This window comes from Chroicocephalus ridibundus, chromosome 3, assembly GCF_963924245.1.
Source record: "Chroicocephalus ridibundus chromosome 3, bChrRid1.1, whole genome shotgun sequence".
In the NCBI taxonomy this organism is placed as follows: Eukaryota; Metazoa; Chordata; class Aves; order Charadriiformes; family Laridae; genus Chroicocephalus; species Chroicocephalus ridibundus.
Window position 1 is genome coordinate 38,576,784 of NC_086286.1, and position 25,867 is coordinate 38,602,650.

The window sequence follows — 25,867 nt, forward strand, 5'->3', positions numbered from 1 at the left end:
AGTTGTCTTCCAACTTTTCTACACTTCCAACCAAAAGAAACAAAGCAAGCAGTGCAACCAAGATTTACTTTCAAATTCTTGAAGCAACCCTATTGCTCTTTTATTAAATGTGTTTAGGCGACATCTTACTTTGCAGCCTATATGAAAGCATATTCTTCTTAAAGAGGGTATTATTTCAAAAGTACTGAAATTGCTGGAATTTTCCCCAATGAAAAAGCTTCCTGAAATCTCCCTCAATTCAATTTTTAAGAATTTCACAGGAACTTTATCCTGGGTTAACAGCTACAAGGCAGTAGGCAAAGCAACCCTCTATCTCTCATTCAACTCCAGAGAGATGTGGTTCTCCATGTAACAATTGGAAAACACGTTAGGTACAAGGTCTCCTCTCCATAGCAACACTGCAGCAAGAGTCAAGTGCAACTCGGATTCTGGTGATGAGGTTCACTTTGCAGAAGGAGATTTAGAGTTGCCAAATGCAGCTATATAACTGTTGCCACATGTAGAGTGGGATCATGCACCTCATGCCCAACCATACTCTCTGCCTAAACGCCAGCTGGAATCAGTTTTGTGTCACTTTTAAGGGAACCTATTGTATGGGATGTACTAACACCTCACCAAGACCTTATGCAAACTCAGGGCGCTTTTCTCCCTCCCATTTCCTTTCGCATTTTCTCACATCCACTTAGCCCACCAGAGGAAAGTATGCAACACTTCTTAGGAAACAGTCAATTTTCAATTTCTTTGCCAGCAGATGTAACCAACAGGTATCATTAGAGAACTGCACTCTTACTAAAATTACTGGAATCAATAGCTAGATATAAGGCTGTTAAATCTGTAAATGTCGGAGATGTATGTAGATCAACTAACTCAGAAATCAGATCTCAGGCTGTCTTTTCCAGCCTTCAGAACTAAATGTCATTCTATCCTTTAACTAGACAATAAATTACTAGGACATGTTTCACGGGACCAAATACCAATATTTTCTGTTTTCCTTCTCCTGTTAACTCCACCTTCCAATTTTCCTAATAGCAATAATTAAAAAAAAAAAGTAAGTAAACTCTTTTTTAGTTTCCAGAAATCATCTTGTGTTTCTCAACAAGACTTTGCTGCTGTAACAATGTGTCTCTACAATAGCACTATAAGAACTCATTCCCTGAATTGTTGTGTGAAGGATAACATATTATGAAAAAGAAGAAAAAAATGACTCAAGGGTAGCTTACTGACATGCCCAAATGTTAAGTCTACTGTGACCTCTACATTTTTGAAGCAGATTAGACAATATGGTAAGCAACAATTCCCACTGCCATTTGTAATCACCCATAAAAAAGTGTGTGATGTGTCTAAAAATCAAAATGAAGATGACCAGCTTGAACTTTCTTCTGGAAATACCATCACAGGAAGAGCTACCAATATTTCCATGGCTTTTATGCAGTTGGTGGTATTTTTCCCAACTGCATTATCAGATGGGAATAGGTAGTTCCCACTGGAAGTTTCTCTCTAAACGTTGAAAAATTCCAAGTAATTTTCAATTACATCTCAAACACACACACACACACACAGAAAAAGGACTAAAATTTTAAAAAAAAAAGTATCCACTATCAGAGTAACACTACCCAGAAAATAGTAAAGTTGGTAAATACCATTAAAGACCAACAAGAGTTTTGAAATAACTGTACAAACTCATCACAAACTTTACGTTGTGACTTTACGTGTATGAACTTCTGCCTTCTAAGGTACACAAAAAATGTCTGTCCTTGCATTTATTTTGAGCACAACTCCAGGTTGTTAACTAACTCTTCCCTGTTAGCAGGAAACACATGAATGTGAGTTTATAATGACAATACACCCTGAAAAAACACTCAAATGGATATTCTGAGAGCAGCACTAAGCAACTAAGCATCTGATACTTTTTCTCCTTTCCAATTTGCTGCAATAAGATGATGATACCAGTATTTTAAAAGCAGGGGCCAGGGTTTGGTAATGCGACCAAAAACAAATAAAAAAAACCAAACAAAAAGCAAATGCCATAGAAAAATAAATTTCCATGACTAAATCAGAAAAGAGCTGGTATGTTTCCTACCTTTCTCCCCTATTTCTCATTTTAAGTTCTTGTTATTTCCATGATTGGCTTTAGGATACAGGTAGGGAAAAAAAACCCCCACATAACCTTGCTAATAAGGATATAGTATAAGATAAATCAGAGGAAAAGTATGATCAACATGAAGAATAACATTAGTAAACTAACTCAAAAAACAACTGGAAGGGCTATCCAATTAGTGTTATTGTTGATACATGATTATGCTACTTATGTCTAGAAAGTTAGGAGACAGTCACAGAAGTAAAGGTGTATTCGAATAGAGACATGCATACAAAAGAAGTCTTTTAACCAAAAGAGGGGCTGGCATAGCTAAATATGTTCATTTTATGAAAATACACAGTATTTAAAATAGCTAGAGATACCAGTAAACAGGTGTAATTTATTATTAAATGGTAAAGAGGGCAGAAACAAAAAAACCCAGGACAGCTATTACTTTACCAGTATTGAGATAACACAGAGTGATAAAAACTGTTAGGCAAGCTCTATGCATGTGTTCAAGATCCCCAAAGCTGGGGACAAAGAGGTGGATCTATGTATTCATGAACTTTCATACATATAACTTGCTTGAGAAAGACTGTAAGGACACGATTTCCAACCTCACACTTCAGGAATGACTTGAGAGGAGTTGTTTTACCTCCTGAACCCCTCTGCAGGATACTCCAGTCATCTTCCAGACAAAAGCCTAATGAGCCATGACTTCTGAACTACCAGGCAGTTTATTGCCTCAATGGAAGGAGGGGTTGGAAAGGGGGACAATGACCAGAAAAAAAATAATAAATCTAATGCCCTCCTGGCAGAACTGCATAAATTATAATGGGTGGGTATGTGTTAAATAAGGTGAAATAGCAATATTCTGTAACATGTGCGTAAGCATTAACCAAAATACAGAATGCATTTAATAAAATACATACTACAGTTCTGAAACAAACCATCAAGTATTACTTCGAAGTAAAGCATAAGAATCTTGCTACTTAGGTGTATGTAACACCTACAGTGATACCCACTGAAGCTGGGCCTCTTTGCTGTATATTTCAACATTTAAATAGTCAGTGAAAAGACACGAACTTGCCTACGGCTTATATATTTTATATCAGAAATCTGCATTGCACACATTTGTCTGCTTTTAACATCATGCAGTTTCCAAAGGCAAAAAGACATACAATAGTGTCCCTGCATTTTCCAGATGCTACTCCATTTTTAGATATATCAGTTCTGAACATTTGAAGAAAAAAAGAAAACAAAACCTTTTTTCAGTTGGAGATATTACCCAAATCTTTAATGCTGAAATGTTATGTCTAACCTGATACATGTTCTTCAATTAGATATTAGATTTTTACTGACATGCAATGTATTTGAAGCATGCATTATGTCAAAACAGACTTTTAGTCCGGGGTGGGAAATCAGGGTTGTTCTTTCAGTGCATCAGGATATCAAGCCCTGGCCATCTCGAGCTGTTGAGGAGAGAAAGAGACTGTAGGCTGATCAGAGTCCTGAGGCAGGGAGAGTACAGATTCCAACATTTTTGTCCTATTTTTTTCCTGTCTCAGGATTTATCTTAAACTACTGTCCATTTTCAAGATGTCAACTCCTAGCAAAAGTGCAGGCAAAGAATGAGGAAAAGAAAGAAGAGAGCCCAGCACCTGTTTCTCTCCACCTGCGTTTCCAAACGTGTGGCGGAAGCCATTCTGTATGACATTTGAGATCCCTTCCATGCTGAAGCGCTAAAAGTAGTGAAAACGTAGCAGAAAGAAAAAAAGGGACAGAGAAAAGTTCAGAAGACTATTAATCAGCATTTATCAAGACTATAAAAGATGAATGACAAAGACAGGCTCTAACGTATATTTCAGCACATTTCTATTTTTTCATTCACGTACTTAATTTTATAATTAAAAAGCAAAACTTATAATGGCAGTTAAGGAGTATATCTACATCAAAATTTAATCAAACAAAATCTTCACAGTGCAGACTCAATAATTGAGACTTGCCTTTTAAAGCTGTCTCATTTTAAAATGTAAAAAGTAGTATTTTTGAAAGTTTAGTTTACAGTACAATCACCTTTAAAATTCATGTTTGAGTAATATACTTTTAGAGACACTGCTGATACCAATTTTTCAGATTTTAAACACCTACTAGAAACACTGCTCAGAGGTAGTAATTTTCATTTCTACCTCTTCAAAACATTTTATGTTTTCATGCTTACTTTTCCACAACTGAAACAAAAATTATCTATCAACTGTATTCCCCATTTTTTTGGTAGTATGATACTATATACACAATTAGTTAATAATGCACCCATATTGATTTCAAGCTCCATCATATGGAATCCAAGTAAAGAAAAATTTATATGTAATCCAACCACTTTTTTTTTCCTTGAACTTTTGTAATCATTTTTGCTTGCTAGAGACAACAAGTAAAAAGAAAAATCAAAACAATTTTGATGTTTAGCATGAGATACAAAAATCAGCAACTGCCAAGAACATAAAAAGGAGAAACTGCCGAGCTGCTGACACAGGTCAGCAAGATGCGCACACCTCAGCACACTTACCTGAATGTATTTATTTACAGGAGAAGGAATAAAATGTGCTGGAATACATTATTCATTTGCTTTCTAAAGCTCAATGAGGTCAGTAAACAGACACACATGTTGCCAAAGCCATCTTAACTCTTGTCAGATATCCTGCTTAAATGAACTGGTATCTTCAAGCCCTGACTATTTTTAATTACTCCCCAGTTTGTCCTTGTGAGTGATGTAAAAGTTTTAGAAGTCTAAGAAAGTGATTTACTCAAAGCCTATATGAAGGACAAAGAATTAAACTCTCTATTTTTTAAAATTCAATTATAGTATTTACAGGATAATTGATTTTTTTAGACTATGAAAATTTAAGCCTAATTCCAAGCTTTGCATTTAGATGAGAATTCATTATAGCTTTAGTTAATAAAATTATTAATTTATACATTATTTATTAACAGAATCTCACTCTTCATGAAGTTACTAGCTGTATGCACATTCTCATGTGCAAAAAAAGTGCAAAAAAAAAAAGAGGAGTGTGGAAGGAAGTAAGTTTGCACCTCTTTCTGGGAGAAGGCTCTCATCTGGTACTCGGTGATAGTGAAAGCCGTTTTCAAAGGAACCACACATATGCAGCCTACAGTCTTATTTGGGAGCTAGCTTGTTCACTCCTTCTCAGAAAGCAATCTGCCACATATGTATCTTGAAGCAACCAAATATGAAAATGTCTTATATTGGGACGACATACAGTTATACCTGAAAGCATCATTCAAGTCTCCAAACTTGGAACTAACCAGAATAGCTTAAGAATCACTTAACTCCAGTTTCAAAACCAACTAATGACTTTTCTTTCTAGTTAGATTTTGAACTTTTGACTGTGCCCTTGCAAAGGGGATGAGAACTTTGTATTTTTTTCCAGACACATACTTTCTTAAGAGTTACATTAAAACTCATCTATGTACACAAAAGATGACAAATTAGATGGACAAGATCAGAGCTCCGTTGAGTTATATCACAGGTATGTTATTCTTGTAAGTTTAGAAATAGATTCTGAAAAATTAATGTTTCATTACAGATGTTCATTTCTTATGCTTGAAAAACAAACTCAAAAACCTTCTGATGTCAAACTGAAGCATTCTTTCTGGGACTTAGCCAAGATCTACAATACTTTAATCACATTTTCTGCATCCTGTAAGAAACACTTAGAAATTCTAAAATTAATATCCCACTTAAGTAATTTAAAATTATGCTAGACAGATAAGAAAGAAAAAAGTTGCATTGACAAGATAATAACCTAATTTCTTTCATTCTCTGCCTCCTGTTATTCAAACTCTGTTTGAAAGACGTTTTTCCTTTTGTTGCTATGTTCTGTAAAGAATAAACCAAATTATCTCCTCCCTGTACACCCGCACTACTCTTTGGACTCACTCCTGTCTCTTGTTGGATGTAGTAACTCTGCCACAGGTTTCAAGAGATTGAGGGTAATATTTTTACTTTTTTCCTACCTAAGAACCATCATGATCAACACCTCTACAACCACATCAACAATACTACTGCATTTCCTGCAAGACCAACAGTGGTACGTACACACATACTAAAATCCACACAGTGAAACCAAACAGATAAATGAGTTTGCCTACTGACAACAGAACACACAGCAGTACATCCAAAGACAGTATTTTTTGTGACTTTGTGAAAAAAAATTATCTCAATAGTAAGTGCCTAAGGCTTGTCTATGAATGAAGGCATGGAAGTAGGTGTACCAGGTATCCTGATATAATCTACAACTACCCTTCCCATAGGGAAAAAACAAAAAATATTTTCAATCTGTAAATAGTTACAAAAATTTTCTTACTGTTCCAGGCATGTGACCTCTCTCTTGTTTGCCATTCTGAGGACTACCATTTTTCAGCTTCTTTTTCTTCTTTGCCGTTTCTTTGTGTTCTCTCTGCTTGTTTTGTACTTCGATGAGCACAGAAATGAAGCTGTTTTTCACTTCCTTCTCAAACTCCAACTCATCTCGTAGAGCCAACTGCTGTACCAGTTCCTCAGAATAATCCTTAATAGCAGTCTCAATTTCTTCTAGGAGTTCATTTAACTCAGCAACAGACAATCTTTTTACTCCTATAAATAGTTCACATAAAAAGTAAACTGTCAAGATTTTACTTGTGGGAATTACAACAAAAAAGTACCCTGAAATTTTTCAAAACAAAAAATTCAATTCTAAAACTACACAGAACAAAACAATATTCCTAACGGAATAAACACAGAGGCAACTAGATTAGCAACAAGAAGGTTGTCGAACTTTCTTCTTATTTCTGAGAAATCTGAAATAATCTGCAAATATGAAGACCATGTGGTAGTTAAGGAAGCGGAAGTAAGCACTAAACTTCTAATACTGACATCTCTGTTAACTATTACTTTCCATCTACACTCACTGTTCAAAATAAAAGGTCTCCGTATTTTCTGACACAATTTTTGATTTCTTACACTTTGGCATTTCTGGAATCCTTGGATTTTTCACCTACAGTAAATCATATTCTACGAGTGAGGGAATCTTCTTAGGGATATTGCTAAGGTATACGTGCATATTAATAAAAGCTTGCACCGAACTTTTATGTTAAGATTTTTAGATGCAATTAGTAGAAAACCCAACAGAATCCTCCAAATTTTCTTTGTCTGGAGATTGTAATCAAAAGCATGGCTTTGTATTGCCAGAAACAATGACCTAGATCAAAACTAGCCAACAGGCTCATTTCAAGCAAAAATAAGCACTAATAGTTTTGAGAAAGCATGAGACTGAATTGGTCAATGCTAAACCAGAAGCCTGTAAAATGTCAGTTTGGAAACAGAAAACCCCTCCAGGTTTGCATTTTAAAGGTATTCTTGAGTCATTTGTTACAGACAGTGAAATTATGACCAAGAAGAATGTTCTAAGGCTTGCTTGGGTTAAAAGTGAGCACATTGAAGACTGCATTCCATTCCCAACTATGTCGGACACACCTAGAAAGCTAGTTGAGCAGCTGCCATGTCAAAGAACATAATTTTCATTGGCATTTGAGAAACACCTAGCCCTGGTTACACTGAAGAGTACAATCTGTTTAAGGACACTGCACAGATGTTTGTAATTATTTCGTTACATTAAATTAGTCTAGTAAATGTTATGTTTAAAAATGTTATAAGTGAAAATGCCTATGGACAAGTGTTGAAAAACACAGATAAGGCCACAAACTACAAAAAAAGTACAGGTCTTTAGAAGCATCAAAGGTGAAATGTGATTTTCTCTAAAAGTACAGCAGGGAAAACTGACTGGAGAAAGCTCCTTGTCACTAATTTACAAAAGAAAAAGCAATGAAACCTGTTAAGGCAATTGTCTGTCAAGGAACCACAGTTTTTCAGAGTAGCTTACATCTTAAACTCTGTTCAAACACTGTAACAGTACTATATGATTAAGGATCTAAGTTTTAAGTAGTCTGAACCATCCATCACCTTTTTTGTTACTTAAACTATTCTAAGCATGTAGCAGGCAGGTTATGGCTTTGTAACATACACCTTGGCTCTGCTCACAGTCATTGCACATACCACAGTAGGTCTTACCACAGCAATAACTTTTTGCAAAGTCAACACTGGTTGTCAGCAATAGCAAACAGCAACGGCAACTCACATATAAGCAGGGGGAAGAACAGCAAATTCAGTGACAAGATTATCTGGTGCTCTGTGGGTGCAAGTCGCAGAATAGGCCCTACAGTCTGTGAAACTGAGTATACTCTGCAGTAAAAACTAATATGAGTAAGTTCCATATGCATTCAATACAAAGGACTGCCTAAAAAGCATAGGTTGCGCCACTGCTTTGTTTTTGTGAAAGACTAGACAGAGCACCAGTGAGTCCCAGCACTTAAGAACCAGCTTCACACCCTAAGAAACAACTGTTCCAATAAAATAGATGCAGATTATCCAACTGCAATCCTGACTCGTTGTGATCAAAGCCTACAAAAGAGCTACTCAGGAACTACTCAGCTGACACAGGTGAATGAAGACAGAGTAACTCAAATGCAGAAGACTACTTGGAATAAATATTAGATATGTAGGCTAAAGGACTCACCTGTGTAACCAGAACTGTAACTGGTGTTATATTTTGACTGTCTTAATACACATATTTTCCTATCCAAGAAAAAAGTAAATACAAGCTTTGATTTCCTGCTTTCAATCCTAAAAAATTAACACCTCTGACTTGTCTTATAAAAGCCAGGCAGTTTCTAGGAAACCGCAACAATTTTAGACAGATGCAGACTAATTCTGAGGCAGCTTAATGCAGAAGAGAAGGTAGCAAGAGCTTGTGATAAAATAGTGACCTGAAAGACATGAAAGCAGATTCTGAGAACCTGGTGAAGCAAAGTTAAATTATCTGCCACAGTAACTCAAGGCATCGTTTGGTCAAGGCTGACCTTTAAACCGTGAAGATGCAACAGACAAGATCAACTCCTGAGGCAAAGCAAAATAAATATGATATGAAATACCAAGCAAGTTTGATTAGATCCAAACCTAAGGACATATGGAACTGTCAGAAAAGCAGGAAGCCGTGCTGTGCAGGATACACTTTGCTTTCATATTCCTGAAATTTATGTGTTGAGACAGCTAAGAGTCCAACCATGAAAATGGAATCTCATCCATAAATCTGAAGTGTAGCAGAAACTGTAAATCATATCACAAATGGTCAGCCAGTTTTCTGAATCTTCTGCAGAATTTATATTGCTGACCCAGACTACAGGAAAGAAAGCACCAAACTTTGTGAGAGCGACCAAAGTAAAAGGATCATCTAGCATATATTCTTTGTGTTCCTATCACCTTCTAGAATTGATTTGTATAAGTACGCAAATTAAATTTCCATCATGAAACTGATTAATCACAGGTTTCTTTTACATACAATTCAACCTACTACAATGAAACCACACATGGAATTTCTCCTTTCCTTTTGTACAAGGAAGAACAGATTATTTTATTTGAGTAGAAGAAGATGCAAAAGTTTTTTTAAAACTTTTAAGCTTTTTGAAAAGGAATGGAAGGGAAGGAAAGAAAAATATGTAAGGTCCTTACAGGGAAAAAAAAAGGCAACAGTTGCCTTATTTTTCTGTTACTGTATATCAAGATACTTTGTAGTGACTGAAACAGTACCAAAGAAACCCCATTTGCTTTATTTACTACATAGCTGATCTTAAACACAGTGTATTGGCCTCAAGAAAGTGTCTCACTTTACAACACAGAAATTAAGAAAATTCAATAAAAATTATCAACTTATCACTCTACCTATGAAGGGACTTCATTCCAGTTAATCAAGCTTAAGCATGTTTGCTTTAAAACTTTCTAGAATTTCAAGTTATTTTATTATGAAAAGTGCCAAAGATAAGTCTTCTATTTATGTTCTAAATCTAGTTTATTCTTTCAGGGCATTTTGGAAATATTTTTGAATGCAGGTGTTTCATAAGAAGGACTTGCTGTAAAACAAACACATGGCAAGCTTACCGTTTAAACTATTTTCACTAAGTGTAAGAGTAGAATACTAAATAAGTACCACTTACTCTCTTCGTAGCTATTATTTGTACTGGATCTCTTGAGCGTCTGAATTTCCTGGGAAAGCATGGAGAGCCGATCTGATTGGGTGGGTGTTTCATCATCTTCTGGATCAGGTGATTCCTGCATCATTTCCTCTATTTCTTCAATCACCTTCAAAAAATAAAAACCCTTAGGAAAACACTCCTGCATGAAGAGAAACAGCCTGCAATTTGAAGCAAAGCTGTTAAGAACTTAAGGGTTTGGTTTTTTTTTTTAACTTTCAATTAGCAAAGATGCTTCCAGATGAAACTAATACCAAGACTGTATTAAGGAGAATCAACAAAATCATACTGACATTTCCTCCCCATTCTTGCTCTCCAAGAATAAGCCTACCTTTTCAAGGTAAATTGGTGATCTCATAACAAGCAGCGTGTTGAAACTACACAGTTATTTCTACAAGAAGGTACACATGGTTCTGCTTAAGAGAACTGAACTAAAGAGTGAGCAGGAATATCTTTCCCAAGTATTTGGTTGAAGGAAAACAAAACAACAAAAATCAATTACCTTCCCACCCCCAGCTCCCACTTCAGTACACTTCTCTGAGCAAAAAAAAAAAAAGCTCCAAATAACCTGAAAATCTACTGTGCTTATGATAAGTTTTATGAAGTTGTAAATCATAACCTGAAGCTGACTTGCATCCCTGGGTGTAAGATCTGAGCCAGAGAGAAAGCAGGAGAACAGAAATCCTGTGCATAATAAGCTCACTTTTTTTGGGTACAGAAATGACCATATCTCTACAGGCTAAACTATTAACGGAACAGCTGAATAAATAACACATCAACTTTTGCAGGTTTAAAGGCTGTAGACATTGCTGAGATCCATCTCACAGCAAAAAAGCTGAGGCAGTTCAAGTAATCCTGTCCCTCGTACTCCTAATAACCGTGTTCATCAGAGTTCACAGGTAACCATTTAAACAAGAAAGTACGTTCTTGCATTTGCTTACTAAAGCAGGATCCTAATAGACAGTCATTAACCTTACTCAGAAGAGCAATTTTCAAGATAACTTACATAAATCCATGGATTTGGAACAGAAGCCTTTAGACGCTAAGTAGTTTGAAAGCTTAGTAGCAGAACTGCTAGGCAAAAACTTCAAAGAACTCTTGCTAACCACGAAGCCATGTGAAGATACCAATGGCAATACAGTCAAAACTACAAACTCTACAATACCACCAACATTCTGAAAATATTTTTGCTTTTTAACATATATATTTAATTTTGTAGTATTTCTGACTAATTCATGGTAAGAAATGTAGAAAGATTTCAGAGACCCTGGACTATCAACCTCACCTGGAGCATTGGAATACTTTTCAAATCTGAATGACGTAGTAATATCTCACACATTATTATGACCCTAAATAAAGAACAATCAAGAAGCATAGCTATGGTGAACAGCAAGAAGGAAGGACAAAAAAATAATTACAGACTAAAAGAAAAATACTACATCAACAACACTGTCTTCACTGAACACTTTACCTGCTCTGCTGTGAAGAGAGGTTCATCATTGATGCAGGAAACAATGATAGAATGCATATCCAACTGTTCTCTCAGCTCTTCATCATCTGACAGGTCAAGGTTCAAGTTATCATTTACCTAGAAAGGATAACAATGTGTATTTATACAAATATATATACACATTTGTGTGTGTATGTATCTCTAAAAGATACATGTACACATATAAAAAACAAAAGGGGAACTTTTGAGTTTTAAGAATGACACAGATTCCTTGTCCGTAATAATGGAATCAATGACTCTTGCCATCAAATACCTGGAAACCGTAGTACTTTAACAACTGAAATCAAAACCACAACTGGAGAAAGTTAAAATAGCTGACAGTCTTTAAAGTCTTTAAATACACTCAGCAACATAAAGACCATGACATGCAGATGTCTGCACGGCTGGAAAACAGTCAGTCCAATGTAGATATTTAACTCTTAAGTGAAGACAGATATTTGTCGGTGTGGGGTGAAAACCTACATATAATGTCTAACATTACACAAACCTGTTATTTTACGTGCTTTTATAGTTCTACTTTTTCGCATAATAAAAGATATGAAAAAAGTTGTTTTGAAAAACAGAACATGGTTATCACCACAGATTATTTTAAAATTATACTGTTGATTGTCTCACAGTCTTTTAAAAAAGAAGCAGAAGTAACACTGTTCCCACACATATACCACCAAATTACACTCATCCTTTAAATCCAAAGACGTACATATAGTAAAAGATTTAAGTCCCCTCCTTAATCAGTCAGGTATATTTTACTCTCACACGGTCATATATTCTAGTTTATTTACAAAGTTGTTTGCTTTTTCTGCACTTTGTCTGTTACTAGATTCCAGATGCACCAGCCTAGAAAAGCCCCCCAGCCCTCAAAAGCTGCAATCCCTAACCTTCGACATTTTGAGATCAATCACTTTAACTGATCTTTGGGCTAATTTACAAACATTATGACCAGCTGTATAAAGTGTCCTTGGTGTCACCATATCAGTTTTCAATTTTTGTGTAAATCCTCCGATTTTCCCAGTTCCTTCAGAAACCTTAACAGTTTTCAGATTCACTTTGAAGATACTACTGAGATCCCCAGATAGCTAGTCTATAGGGGAAAACATAAAATTTGTATTTTTTCAGCCATCAGAATGAAGTCAAATGTCCACTTTTTTCCAGAATCTGAATTCCAATAACTATGCAATGACAGGGCTCCACTAAGAATATACGTTCACCTACCGCACAGATAAATCCCAGTTTTGACATTCTTTGAAGTCTGCAATTCTCAAATATTTTTCCATCTATATAGGATTATGCGAAGAACCATGGGTTAGTAAGCAACGATAACAGTTTATCTAGAAGGTCAGCTTCCCCTCCTGACATCTCCAGAAACAATATTATGAGAGACTAACAAAATATATTCTCATAATTTAGGCTAATAAACGACCTAAAACAACCCAAGCTACAACTGATGCCAAAAAGACCACCTGGACTTCCATCCAGCCACACTCCATGCCTTTTTCTGTTCTCACACTCCTACCAGGGAATGACCTGTTTAAAAGTAATCTAACAAAAATATAATAAACAAGCAATTGCGCAATCCTGTTCCATGTACCACTGTACAACACTTCCACCTAACTACTTCTTTTACCATCAGAGTCGCATGAAAGTGTTCATAGATCTGTGATGTAAAGCAACAAAGATTAGATGAATCAGCCTCATTCACCTTACACTTTTTTCCTACTAAAACAGTAACAGAAATACTTTAAGCACAAGTCCAACAGCATATTATTAGTTTCAAATGCATCAAGAAGTGTTGCTTAGCTGTTAGTATTCCTTGTAAGAAAGTTAAAACAAGCTACTAGCTGGTCCATATGTGCTGTCACATATCCAGAAATACATCTGAAACACAGAGAAGTAGAAAAAAAGTATGTAAAACGCTCCCTAACAGATGGGCTTTACACATTAAAAGACATGCCAGGTGGAGTGAAAGCTGAAAAAACTTGAGATATGTTTAATCGATGAACTGATTTTCCCTCTTCTGACAGCATACCTAAGATTCTTTCTAATCCATGAACACCACTTTACTTTTTTTTTTGTAGTTCCTTCATTACTTCCTGCAAAGAACTTAAAAAAACTATAAAAAACATTTGTTTACATTGTACCTAGTTCCTTATCTTCCAGACCATTTTTCAGTCACACAACTAGGTCATGGCATGGGGGTTGTAAGTCTTTTCATTTTGAATGTAAGGATTTAATTACCCTAAAACCACTTAGAAAATCTGAACAAACACTCTAAAACACAAGTCAAATTCAAGGTATAATCAGCGGACTCAAATAAAGAAAGTGAGTTCCAAACTGCCATCTTCCCCTGCTGAACCCCAAAGTATCCTCTTCAGCAGAACAATCTTTGCTCCTGTCAGAGTAAAAAGAAGCTGTGGATTATATAATGGATGTCAGAAGTCAAAGCATTACGCTATTCGTAGGTTACACGTACAGACATTTTTACAACATAACTCAACTTCACTAAGTTTAAAAGATAAGCCACCTGCTATCCTCAGAAGACATGGGAGGTGAGAATTCTTCCTAGCTTTTCTTCCTGATGCGTTTTAATCTACTTTTAAGATCAGAGGACAACCCTTTCTATAAACCTCTCTGAAGCTCTTCATTCCCTGCTCCCTCCCCAGACAACTATTCTACTCATTAAATAAGAAAAATAAAACAAAACAAACTCTTGCACTTCAGTGTCTCCCGGGTCACCTTTCCCGTAAAAGAAGCCACTTCAGTCTCCACCTGACTGCAGAATGAGATGAACTTAAAAAAAAGCCCACGCTGGATTTACTACATCAGAACACTCCACTCCTGCCTCTTTTCCTCCCTCAACCAGAATAGCATTCAACACGAAACAGACAGTAGAAAGATTTTATGTGAAATGCTTTCTAATTTTAAAATTTTTTCTGTCATGCTCTGGCTCCAATGAACATCCATCTAAAACTAACTCTGAATTATTTCAACCAAAGGAGATGCAAACATACATCAAACACGTTTGACTGTGATTTTTTTACCAAGTACTAAAAATATTTTAAGCTATTCAATAACACCACCAATCTTTTATACAAAAGCAAATTGTTTTATTTCCCTGCTGAGTACAAAAGATCCCAAAAGGGTATTTCTGCTGATCAGAACTTACCCCTTTTTCTGAAAGATTCAGTGTTGGCAAGTGCAAAGCTCTGGTGTGTGAAGATTTCCAGTCAACAGGCATTACGTTACCATAATTATCAGTCAAAGCATTCCAAATCCTGGAGAGAGGAATAAAGGAACAAAAATTTGTGTGTTTTAACGAAACGTGCTTTAACTAAATTTCGTGCTTTAACGAAATTTGAGCTCAGCTATAAATCCCTTTCCTAGTGTTCTTCCTGTTCTTGCCTTTTGCGTGTTAAAATCAGGAATAAGTTGCCTTAAAAAAAGCAGCAACTGATCAGCAGTGAATATATTTGCAGTGATAAAAGATTTCTATCAACAATAGAAATGTTGATAGTTGAATGTTTCCTCTCTGAATATTCATTTACAAGTTAACTGACAATATTTTTATAATGTTTGGAAGATAAAATGTTTTTGATAAATAAAATTTATTTCCCTTTTTAAACCAACAACATGAACACAGCAGTGAAATAATATCATGAAGTGACAGCTTTATTACCAATTATATAACCGTACTCAAAATCTTTTTTGGGGGTGGATGAGTCCGTGCTTTAACGAAATTTGAGCTCAGCTATAAATCCCTTTCCTAGTGTTCTTCCTGTTCTTGCCTTTTGCGTGTTAAAATCAGGAATAAGCAAAGGCCGAGTAGCAAATTCTAGGCCAATTTTTTTTTTCTTTCTTTTCATTTATCACACAAGAACGAACATGCACAATTTATAATAGAATTCTGCAAGAATTTTGTTTTATCAAGAAGTACTCTTGCTGAGCTTGGCCCACCACTCTCATCTACAGTTGATCTTGATTGTGTCTACAGTGTCCAACCTCTCTGGCTGTGCTAGAGGCTTGCATATGCAGCCCTATTCTGGTATACTAGTTCAGATTTTGAAACAGAGCAGCCCTGTTAGCAGGTTGCTGCCTCAAGTCAGCTAACAAACCCCACCTCTAAGCGCTATGCGGTGGGCGCACGTTTAGAGCGGTTGCCTAGCTAGGCTCCGAGGAATGGCTGAGCCAGACACAGAAGGTCAGACAGAGCCTCAACACTGCACAGTATGTCTCTGATTCATGTATCTCTGAACCTACCTCACCGCCTATACCACAGACATACAGTCTTTTGCTAACAGTTTTTTTTCTTCTCTTAGAATGAGACATACTATGCAGTTACCTCAGAATAAAAGAACCACAGTATTTTTAATGGAGATAAGCTGACTGAAATTTACTGTAAAATAACACATATAAATGCTAGTAAAGCAATGTTAAAGACAGGAAAGCAGCACAGATCAAAAGGTGCTATCGCTCACGAGAAAAAAATCAATTATCCAGTTGCAACTGAGATTATGTTCTCCATCTGTTTTCCATGCTTAATTTCAAACACTGAAACGGTGGGCATTTTGCAAGAGACTAAATAAATATTACCCCCTCCGTCACTCTGCATTTCTGAACAGCAACTTTTTCTCACCCCGGAGGCAGGAGGCACCGGAATGCACTCACACTTCACGGCTCTTAGGGAAATAAAACCGGACGGCTCGGTGTCAGGCCAGCGCCGGCGGCCCGGCCGGGCCCCGCGGGCGGGGAAAGGCTTCGCCTCCCGCAGCCCACAAGCCCTGCCGGCACCCAGCGAGAAGGCGGCCCTGGCCAGAAGGCCCAGGGGCAGCGCTGTCGCCGGGCAGGGCTGGCGATCCACGGAGCCCGCTCCGCCCGCCGCCCCCGGTCCCGGCCGTCCCCTCAGGCCGGGCCAGGCCTCCTCCCCCGGGCCCAACCACCGCCGCTCCCTCTCCCTGCCTCCCCCCCGGCCGCGGGCCTGCACTCACTCGTCGTCCTGCAGGGCGCTCTGCTCCGTGAGGGGCCGCAGCGGAACGCGGCTCTCGCCGCCGCCAGACCGGGCCTGCGGGGGCTCAAAACAGAGGGACAACTTCGCCACCAAATCCCCACCGCCGCCCCAGCCGCCTTTGTCGCGGGCAGCTTCGGTGCCGTTCCCCGCCGAGGGCTGGAAGCCCGAAAAGTCTTGCCAGTCCCCCGGGTCTCGCTGGGAGGCCGCCGCCGCCATAGCCGCCGCCGCCGCCGCTGGAGACGCCGTGCCGCGCGCCCCCGCCCGCGGCTCCCGGCGCTGCGCGCTCCCGCCGCTTCCCGCAGCTCGCGGGGCGGGGCGGGGCGCGGCGCGGCGCGTGACGGGCGCGGGGCCGCCCAACGGCCGCAGCGGGCGGGGCCCGGCGCGCGGCAGTGGCCGGCGGCCGTTGGCGCTGAGGGAAACTCGACCGGGCCCGCCCGGGGTCGGGTAAGCAGGTGGCCGGCGCGGCCCCGGGGCTGTGGCCCGGCCTTGACACCGCTTGCGGGGCAGGGAGAGAGCAGGACTTGGCAGGGCCAGCGAGCGTCACTTCTGGCCGCTTCACTGGGTTTCCTCCCGCACACGGGAGGCGGCAGCCACAGGGCCTGAGGCAGCTGCTTGTGAGGCAGCTCACTGGGGAGAGGAAAGGGGAAGGAAGAGCATTTGTAATAATTTAATTGTAACCTGGTAACCTAGGGATGGGTGGCTTTTTGACTGTCATTTTTCCGTCCATCCAGCCACCTAACAAACTTAAGTTGTGGAGGTACTTGGTTCTTTAGTAGCATGGTCACCCCCGTGCCCATCCTTCACTATCTTTATATTATGTCCTTATGTTCAATAGCTTTTGATGGGCTTTTTTAATCTAGTACTTTTTTGAGCCGCTATGAACTTTTGATATGCCAAAGTACATAGCAGGAATTTTCCCTGCTTAACTTAGTGAATTGGGTTTGAGCCTCCTGTAGGTTTTTCATACTTCCTACCTCATGTTTGGAAAGACAAAATGAGTGGAAAATCCATTCCCTATTAAGCATCGGTGTGCCACTGGGGTAGTTTAAAGACTTTTGTCCTATCCTACTCACCTATAGCTTTTTCAAGCTGACAAACCCTAGTAGACATATGCATTCCAATATGATCCTTTCTGGCACTGGGTGTAGGGCAAAGGAGGCCAGGACTACTTTGAGTGTTCAAATGTGGATGCAACATTGTTTTACACATAGTGCAATGAGGGTTTCTGTTCCATTCTGATGAGAAAGCAAAATGTTTGCAGGCAGAATTTGAAGGTGATTTTCTAGAAGACATAGTCCTCTATAGCCATAGTCTTGGGAAGGAGCAAAAATGCTGGAACAGGTAACTATCGAGGGAGAGGAAATTACTGGAAATGTACAGGGTTGCACAAAAGTACTGATCTTAGTCAAAGTCATTTTTGGTCTTTGCAGAAACTATTACTACTTGGGCATTTTAGATTATTGCAGCTAGCCCTGAAAACATTGACTCAGTGGCCAGCAACAATCCAAACAGCCAATATTATGCCTGATCCAGGGTGTACTGTGTTTGAGCCTTGTGGACACTTTTGGTCCCTTTACCCTTGATCTCAAAAGGATGTAACAGAATGGGCAGTACAAAGAATGGCAAGGTTGGCCAGATAGTGTGGAACAGCTGCCAGAGAATCATATCTTGGGCTTTTCAGCACAGGAAAAAATGGAAAGATAGCGGTCTCTAAATTAATGGGTGGCATATAGATGCTGATCCACTGCTGCTTTGAATGCAGGAAGTCAGGGATATCAAATGAAACCATCAAGAGGGTAGGCTGAAAGAAAGAAAAGGAGGCAGTTTTTCCACAGAGCAAGCAGTTAAGCTGAAAAACTTGCCTCAGGAAGTCACATACCAGCACTTTACATCAAGTCCATTAACATACAAATTAATATAAGAAAAAACCCCATAGGCTAATAAGTAAGTGATCTGTGGCTCACGAAGTCCACGAAGTGCAAATTCTGATTCCTCACACTTTCTGTAGGACTCTATCTATTAAGAGTCCCATATGATTCATTATGGCTTTCTGACAGGTATGACTAGACCACACGGACTCAATGGCAGGGCAAAGGCCTCCCTTTGCGTTTGAGAGATGGACCTTCACTGAATGCTGAAACTACTTGGAATTCCACAAATCCCTCTAATGTAAAAATTCTTTAGTGTAAAACCCAGAACTTTCTGTAACTGCAAACTGTTCTTTACCCACAGTATGTTCTGAACTGTTCTGATCTAAAGTCAGCAGGATAATAATACGAATTCCTACTCCCAGGGAAAAAAAAAACCTCACCATAATAGCAAGCTATAAACTAATGTCTCAAGGACCTGTGCGCAGCTAATAAATACAAATATTTAAGAAAACATACATCAATAGGTTTAAAATTTTTTTATTGTGCTGCCAAGAGCCAAATTACAAGAAACCGCCTTACAGTTAAAAAAGTAAACAAGCAATCTGCTGAACCGCAGTGCACTCCGAGTGCCACATATGCATCTATTTTTCAGAAAATTATATCTGCATTTCTCTTACAAGAGCACAACAGGAACCAAAGTAAAAGAGTGTAATGGATACAGCACATAGGATAAATCATATCTTTAAAATAATAATAATAAAATAATAATAATAAAAAACATTTTACACCATGTCCTATATCCTGCTAATATTTTCAGAATATGGCCTTGATTGTAAAACAAAAGCAAGCATTTACAATTTCTGGATAAAGACTGCTTACTCTTATGCAAGGAATGGATGTTTTGTCTTGACAAAATCTTTGCAGTAACTGGACAGAAACATCTGTTTCGATATCAGATTGAGTACAAAACACTGGGGAGACTACATTTTTTCTTATTGGTGGTTGGAAACGGAAGTTACATAAGCAGAAAAAATGTTGACCCTTAATGATACACCTATTTTTTTCTTTGATGCAAACAGCTAGAACACCTTTTTGATATTCTAAAACAAAAAAATTGTTAATCTTCAGATTAATAAATTAGGTCATTATAATAATAAATTAGGTTTTTTTTTCAGTTTTAAAGTTCAGCAACCTCTGACCAAGTATTTACAACAATACTTGAGAGTTCCTTTACAAAAAATACATTTTCTTTTCACATTAAGCATACTGGGTATCTGTGTCTCTTATGACAAGCATTTGTAAAAGAAAAAAGGCAATGCACAAATGGGTAATTAGTATAAAAGTGCCAAGACCTGTTTGGAAAGTTAACATTGTATTATACAGTCAGAGTTATAAATGAGGCAAGCTACAACAAACTTCCAGCTTAATGTGGACAATATTCCAGTAGTTGTTTCAAACAATTGTTTGAAAAAAAAAAAAAAAGGAAAGAAAGAAAACAAAAAAGAAAATCCAGGAGCCGATGGTGTTATTTTATGGAGCTGATTAGTGCTGCATGTATATTGTCATCAGTGTCTCTAGCCAATGCATTCATTAAAAAGCCTTTTTAAGGCTAAGCAGGAAAAGAAAAATAAGAAACACCCTGAAATGTAGCAAGTAGCAAGAGCAACGCTTACTGCTATAATCGTGCACGTACTGTACACACGCAAACACAAGAGTGCACACACCCACACACGCGCGCACACACAAACACTTTCAAATCAAATCAAATCAAACTGTAGGTAGAATGAGATGCTCTTTTCTTGTCTTTCCTAAACTCACAAGCGATTAAGCATTGATATGGAATGCCTGTTTATCTGTTTCTGCTCTGGGTAAAATCTCTCTCAGATAAAAATACATTCAACAAGAAAAAAAATAGAAAAAATATATACTGTATACATAGCATTTTATATATACAGTATATATATGTATACTGTATATACACATGCACGTATATATACATATGTATACCTACATGCATTTGTATATACATATATATACACAAACATACAAATACTTTTGTTGTTTTTAGCATAATTATATTTACATAAATATTCCTATAATGCTAAAGTTTAAAGAAGCATGATCTCCTTTTTTTTTCTGAGCTTCAAAAAAGGTGCTTGAGTAATATACAATTAAAATTAAGCAGCTTCCTAGCATGGAAGTAGTTTCTAAATCTGCATACCAGTAAATAAGAACATCAACAGGAAAAAAAAACAAAACAACAACCTTAAAACAGTCTCTTTTTTCTTTTTTTTACTCTCTTGTAAGCAAGAGCTTTGTCCAACAAAAATATTTTTCCTTCTCCTGTATGAACAACCAGAGATTGATATAAAATAACAAAACAAAACCACAACAGACAAAACAAACAAACAAAAGCCCCTGGAACTGCATGGTGTTCTTGACTTTTCCTTCCTTCCTTCAATACTGCTGTCAAAAGATCCAGTGCTCATATCAGGAATTACTTAGGCCTCAGTCATTTGCTAACTCTGCCAAAGTCTGGCTAATCTAGCCAATCAGCTTTGAAGAAAACAAAAATAAAAACAAAAAGCAGCACAAGGTATAATTTTATACATCCTTAATAAACCCACCCTTTATTTTCTGCTATAACCTTTTCCTTGCTATTTCATTAACTACTGCAGCTTCTCATCATATAGAAAAATATTTGCAGCTACACCACACTCGTGATGTGACAAATTCTGTTCTAGGAGTATATTACTGTAGCAACAGCTGGAAAAAAAAAATCAGACCTTTTCATATATTTTTTTCACCTGGGGTTAGGCTTTGCTGCAACAGATGCAATTTCAGAGCAACAAGAAAAACCACTATCCTGCTGCTCGGCGGTATTCTTTATTCATTTTCTTCTCCAGCCAAGCATGACCAGCTTTTCTTCTGTGAAGCTTCCTCTTACCTCATTGCCTACCCCCAGCCCCTGATTCCCCCTCCCAAAAAACCTCTATAGCTATGTTACAAGCAAATACATCTTAACAAGTTTTAAAACTTTGGTTCTAAGAAAACACTTGGTCAGTTATCTCAAGGAAAAGTGGGAATGCTTTTTCTGGCACATTGCAGGAGTCAGAGCTCATCCCAGTAAGGTCTTAGAGCTGTACATGTAGTCACAAATCCAATACAATCCACTAAGCAAGTGCACAATTCTAGTTTTATTTTAATAGCAGACTTAGTCTCTCTCTCTCTCTCTCTTTCTTAAATCCTTGGCAAGGGTGCAATTCTTCAAACTGTTTGATAGAAATTATCTGCCTGTAGGTTGTTCTGTTTCTGCATGCTGTAAAATCCACTGTATCTTGAATCTGGGTCTGCAATTCTTAGCATCCTCTGAGAACTGTCCACCTGGACCATGGTACCTTTCTTGCAGTCCACGTATACCAGTTGATTGTTTAGGCAAGAAGGCTGTTAAAACAGAAAGGGAATATTGAGTAAATTAAAAAAAAAATATTGCATTCCACACATAATTAAAAAGGCTTTGTGATTCAAGTCCATAAGCTCAAAACAAAATCAAATTGGCAATGAAAGACTGGACTTTTGCTAAACTTGGTAAAGGTTTATTATGCCAGGCACAATAAGAGACCAACGCTCTTCTCAATCACCATTTTTCATCTTCTGAATGGAACTCTGGTATTCTCATATCCCAGACGGACTGGTCAAACTGTTCTGTTAGTGTAGCACCACACAAGGGCTTAACCTTGCTGCCCCGGATATGCAGCAGCTTGTTCCCAAGACTTTAACAGCCTCTTACGGCTGATCATTTCCAAGAATGTTTCGGTTCCTGGCTGCAGTTCCACTAAGAGAATGGGACAGATCTCCACTATTATATAGTTATAGTGGGGTGTCCTACGGGATCCTTTGATATTCCTTCCCAAGGTGGTTTATATATATATTTCTTCCTTAATTAGGAAATTATCAACCTTTTATCTAGTATTTGCTAGGCCTTACACCCTTGCAAAGCAGTGTGTTGTGGAGATGCCAGTGTTGATGTGGCAACTTGGAAGAGTTGTTCTTACTTGCTTATAAACGTAGAACAGGGGATTTAGTTTCAGGCAAATGTAAGTAAGCAAAAATATTCTCTTAAGAATTTGGCTGCATGAAAGAAAATTGAGCGTATTGTATTTAGCTACACATATACACAGTTGGATTTTTTTTTTTACTTTTTTTTCTTGAGCTTGATTCCTATCTACTGACAACTCACTACTACATGGAACAGGAAATGTTTTCATTTGATTGTGAAAAAAAACATTTAGGAGACAAAATAAATACCAGACTGACTGGTATAAAATGGTTTAAGACATAAGGAGAAAATAATTTAAGAGCGTTTACATGCTGTGAACTCAACTGCATCCTACACAATATGCTAGTTAATCTTGTTTTGCAAAAAAGTGAAGGCCTGGAAACAGACATAAACAGGGCACCTTTGTTGGAGCTTTGTAGCAGGACACTGGAATCCACTGCTTTTTCTGATTGACAAGCAGAAGGACGATGATCAGTAACAGCGCTATCGTGATTGGAATTGTCACCAAGGCAACAGAGCTAACCGACGCATCTTCACTTGGGTGAGGCCCACTGCCGCTTCTGTACTCTCCCTGGAGATGACTCATGTCTGCAAGGCAAATGTGAGCATTTGTTCGTAATTATAAATGGGCCTTGACCATAAAGAAGAATGTAATTATGAAAGTCCCACTTGCAGCTATTGTTACTCGCATGAATTTAGACTTTCTCTCCCAAAATGTCACCTTATTCAAATAAATTAGAACAACTGAAAAGTAGTATCATATAGTGACTATATTAGCCAGGAAAAGGCTGTCAAAAGAGAGAGGAAATAGGATGGAATCTAAAGCACAATAACAAGCAAGTCTACAATAGCCTCTTAGCTCAGCTGAGTTCGCATCATCTTATCTGATCACAACCAAATTCCCACTTGTAAAAAAATAATCAGCCTGTGTCTCTATGCTGAGGAAAACCTGGAAGTCTTACAATGAAAGCCCTTTTTTAAAAAAATAAACCCAAAACTGGTAAGACAATTATGATGTGTATGTTCTCTCATTTGTTGAGAACATATTACAATGCTTGCACCACTCAGCCGGTGAAAACAGACCACTGGCAGTCTAGTAGACTGTAGCAAGTTTTGCATGTAATTGCAAAGAATGGTAATTTTCAGTGACATATACAACACTCCCACACAGTTTGCAGCGTGTGTTTATAATCCCCAGCCAGGATAGTTGCAAGCCAGCTACTAATGCCTGTGAGAATGAAAAAGCTCTAATTAAAAAAGTGTAAGCTTACAATTTTGTAAAGCAGTTACATTTCATGTATCCTTTCTCCTAGCCACCAAACAATAGTATGCTATGAGATCATGCTTGGATTTAAAAAAAAAATAAAATATAAATACAAGTATAGGTAGTCCTTCAATTAGAAAAGGTTAACAAAGCCTGTGACATAGAGTGTTTCCTCTACCTCAGAAAAATGATTTCCGCACAGTTTTAAACAAAAGATGAATTTACAACCTTAGACATCTTTATTAGTCCTGTGTCACTGTACCTGAGAAGTGATTTTATTTTTGTCTTGCATTTGTCTGTGATATATGTTAAGTTGTGGTACATGTTTTCCTGGTTTTGTTTATCAATGTAAGAATGTCAAATGGATCAAATGAAGGTCTGTCGACTCCAGTGGCCTGACAACAGCCTGCTTTCTAGTTTTTGTGTCAGAAAAGACACTCTGCAGAATCACTCCTCATTCATCATTTTATTGCATTCTTAGTTTTATAGAACTCCATCATATCAACACAGATGTTTCTTCCAAGCTGAAGACGGAATGATAATGAAACCAAATTCCATAAATATAATTTAATTGACTGACTCATCTTTACTCAAAGCAAAATGCACGTAAGAGTTCTGCAATGAAGAATATTATCAGATAACCACCTTTTCAAAGCGTTACACAGATGCTACCTGAATAGAAGAAGTAGATGCATTAAAACATGGGGAATAAACACAGACCTCAGTTAGCTCAGTCTATATCAGATCTTACCTCTGTGAATGTGGATGATGTCATTTTCACTTGGTGTTGGCCAGTTTGGTACTTCTAGTTCAATGTCTCCTCGATGATTTGTCTTCTCAATGGGGATGTTAGTAGGTTCAGGTACGTACATCTCTGTGAAATGAGATAAATGTGTTTCACAAATTACAGGCTGCTTAACTTTTCACGGCTGCTCTTAATTTAGAAAATATAGTTCGCCATCTGCAGTGCTTTGTCCTACGAATCCTTTCCTTTGTTTCGGAATTTTGTGATACTAAACAAGAAAAATAGCAAGGGAAGGCTACATCTTGCCAGCTGATACATAAACAGTCACCGCTGGTTTCTTTGCCTTCCTTTTTTTGTAATCCTCAAAGTAGGAGAATTTTAAGAGGGAGCACTGCTGAATCTCCCCAGTAGTCCTGTTGGAAGTAGTTACCAGCTGACTAAAATGAGCAACTCCTGCAGAAGTATGTCAGGACTAGCATTAAAAACCAGTTGCAATTGTTATGTCTCTTGTGTCAATAGCTAAGAAAATTTCATATTACTTTTAAGCCAAGTTAAAATGATAAATAAAGAAATGCAATAGTTGAAAAGTAACGAAGAGACTTGGAAAAGACATAAAAGTTAATCACTGACATAATCCACAGAAATGTAAGAATATTCATTTTCCTACTTCACTAATGTATTTCCATAACCTTGTGAAAGGACAGAGCAGAGACAAGCAACTAATTTTTGAGTTCACAGTTCTCAGAATAAGTACAATTCAAACTATATATTTGCACAATATGCCTAGCTGTTAAGAACATTCATTTTCCTGAAGTCTAAAGGTCTGTTGTCTCCTTGACACTGTCCAAACATGGACTGACGTTCAAAAACCAATTAAAAAAACTTTACCATCAGTGCTGGAAAACCAGCATTACAATAATCTGAGTTGTGCTGCCACATTACCTGGACACATGGGACAGCAGCTTCCCTCCACGTTGATGGGTTCGGCACAAGGGAGGGGTGGGCAGCTGACAGTGGAGCAGAGGGTCTGACCCTGCAGGCAGTAGCAGTGCGTGCAGCTGTCAATGTCCCAGCGTTCCTCATCTGCGTAGGTTTTTCCATTGAAGTGGCAGACCACTTTCTTTGGAACCGTATCTTCTGTTGAAAGAAAACAGAGTGGTGTGATCACGCGGTAATGGCCAATTACACACAAGTCT

At 38.0% G+C, this 25,867-nt stretch overlaps 2 protein-coding genes across 2 annotated transcripts in view; both read right to left on the reverse strand.

The window, feature by feature from the left end:
* Nucleotides 1-17,038, reverse strand: part of FEZ2 (fasciculation and elongation protein zeta 2) — a 29,215-nt gene extending 12,177 nt beyond the window's left edge. The window contains exons 1-6 of the mRNA XM_063328849.1: nucleotides 16,712-17,038; nucleotides 14,893-15,001; nucleotides 11,691-11,807; nucleotides 10,184-10,328; nucleotides 6,463-6,731; nucleotides 3,739-3,819 (exon numbers count right to left, since the gene is read on the reverse strand). Of these exons, the coding sequence (XP_063184919.1) occupies nucleotides 3,739-3,819; nucleotides 6,463-6,731; nucleotides 10,184-10,328; nucleotides 11,691-11,807; nucleotides 14,893-15,001; nucleotides 16,712-16,947 (957 nt within the window). The 5' untranslated portion in view covers nucleotides 16,948-17,038. The remainder of the gene's footprint in view (nucleotides 1-3,738; nucleotides 3,820-6,462; nucleotides 6,732-10,183; nucleotides 10,329-11,690; nucleotides 11,808-14,892; nucleotides 15,002-16,711) is intronic.
* Nucleotides 17,039-19,452: 2,414 nt separating this feature from the next.
* Nucleotides 19,453-25,867, reverse strand: part of CRIM1 (cysteine rich transmembrane BMP regulator 1) — a 194,614-nt gene continuing 188,199 nt past the window's right edge. Inside the window, exons 14-18 of the mRNA XM_063328850.1 lie at nucleotides 25,614-25,808; nucleotides 24,678-24,800; nucleotides 23,063-23,250; nucleotides 21,593-22,046; nucleotides 19,453-21,549 (exon numbers count right to left, since the gene is read on the reverse strand). Coding sequence (XP_063184920.1) covers nucleotides 21,870-22,046; nucleotides 23,063-23,250; nucleotides 24,678-24,800; nucleotides 25,614-25,808 — 683 coding nt within the window. The 3' untranslated portion in view covers nucleotides 19,453-21,549; nucleotides 21,593-21,869. The remainder of the gene's footprint in view (nucleotides 21,550-21,592; nucleotides 22,047-23,062; nucleotides 23,251-24,677; nucleotides 24,801-25,613; nucleotides 25,809-25,867) is intronic.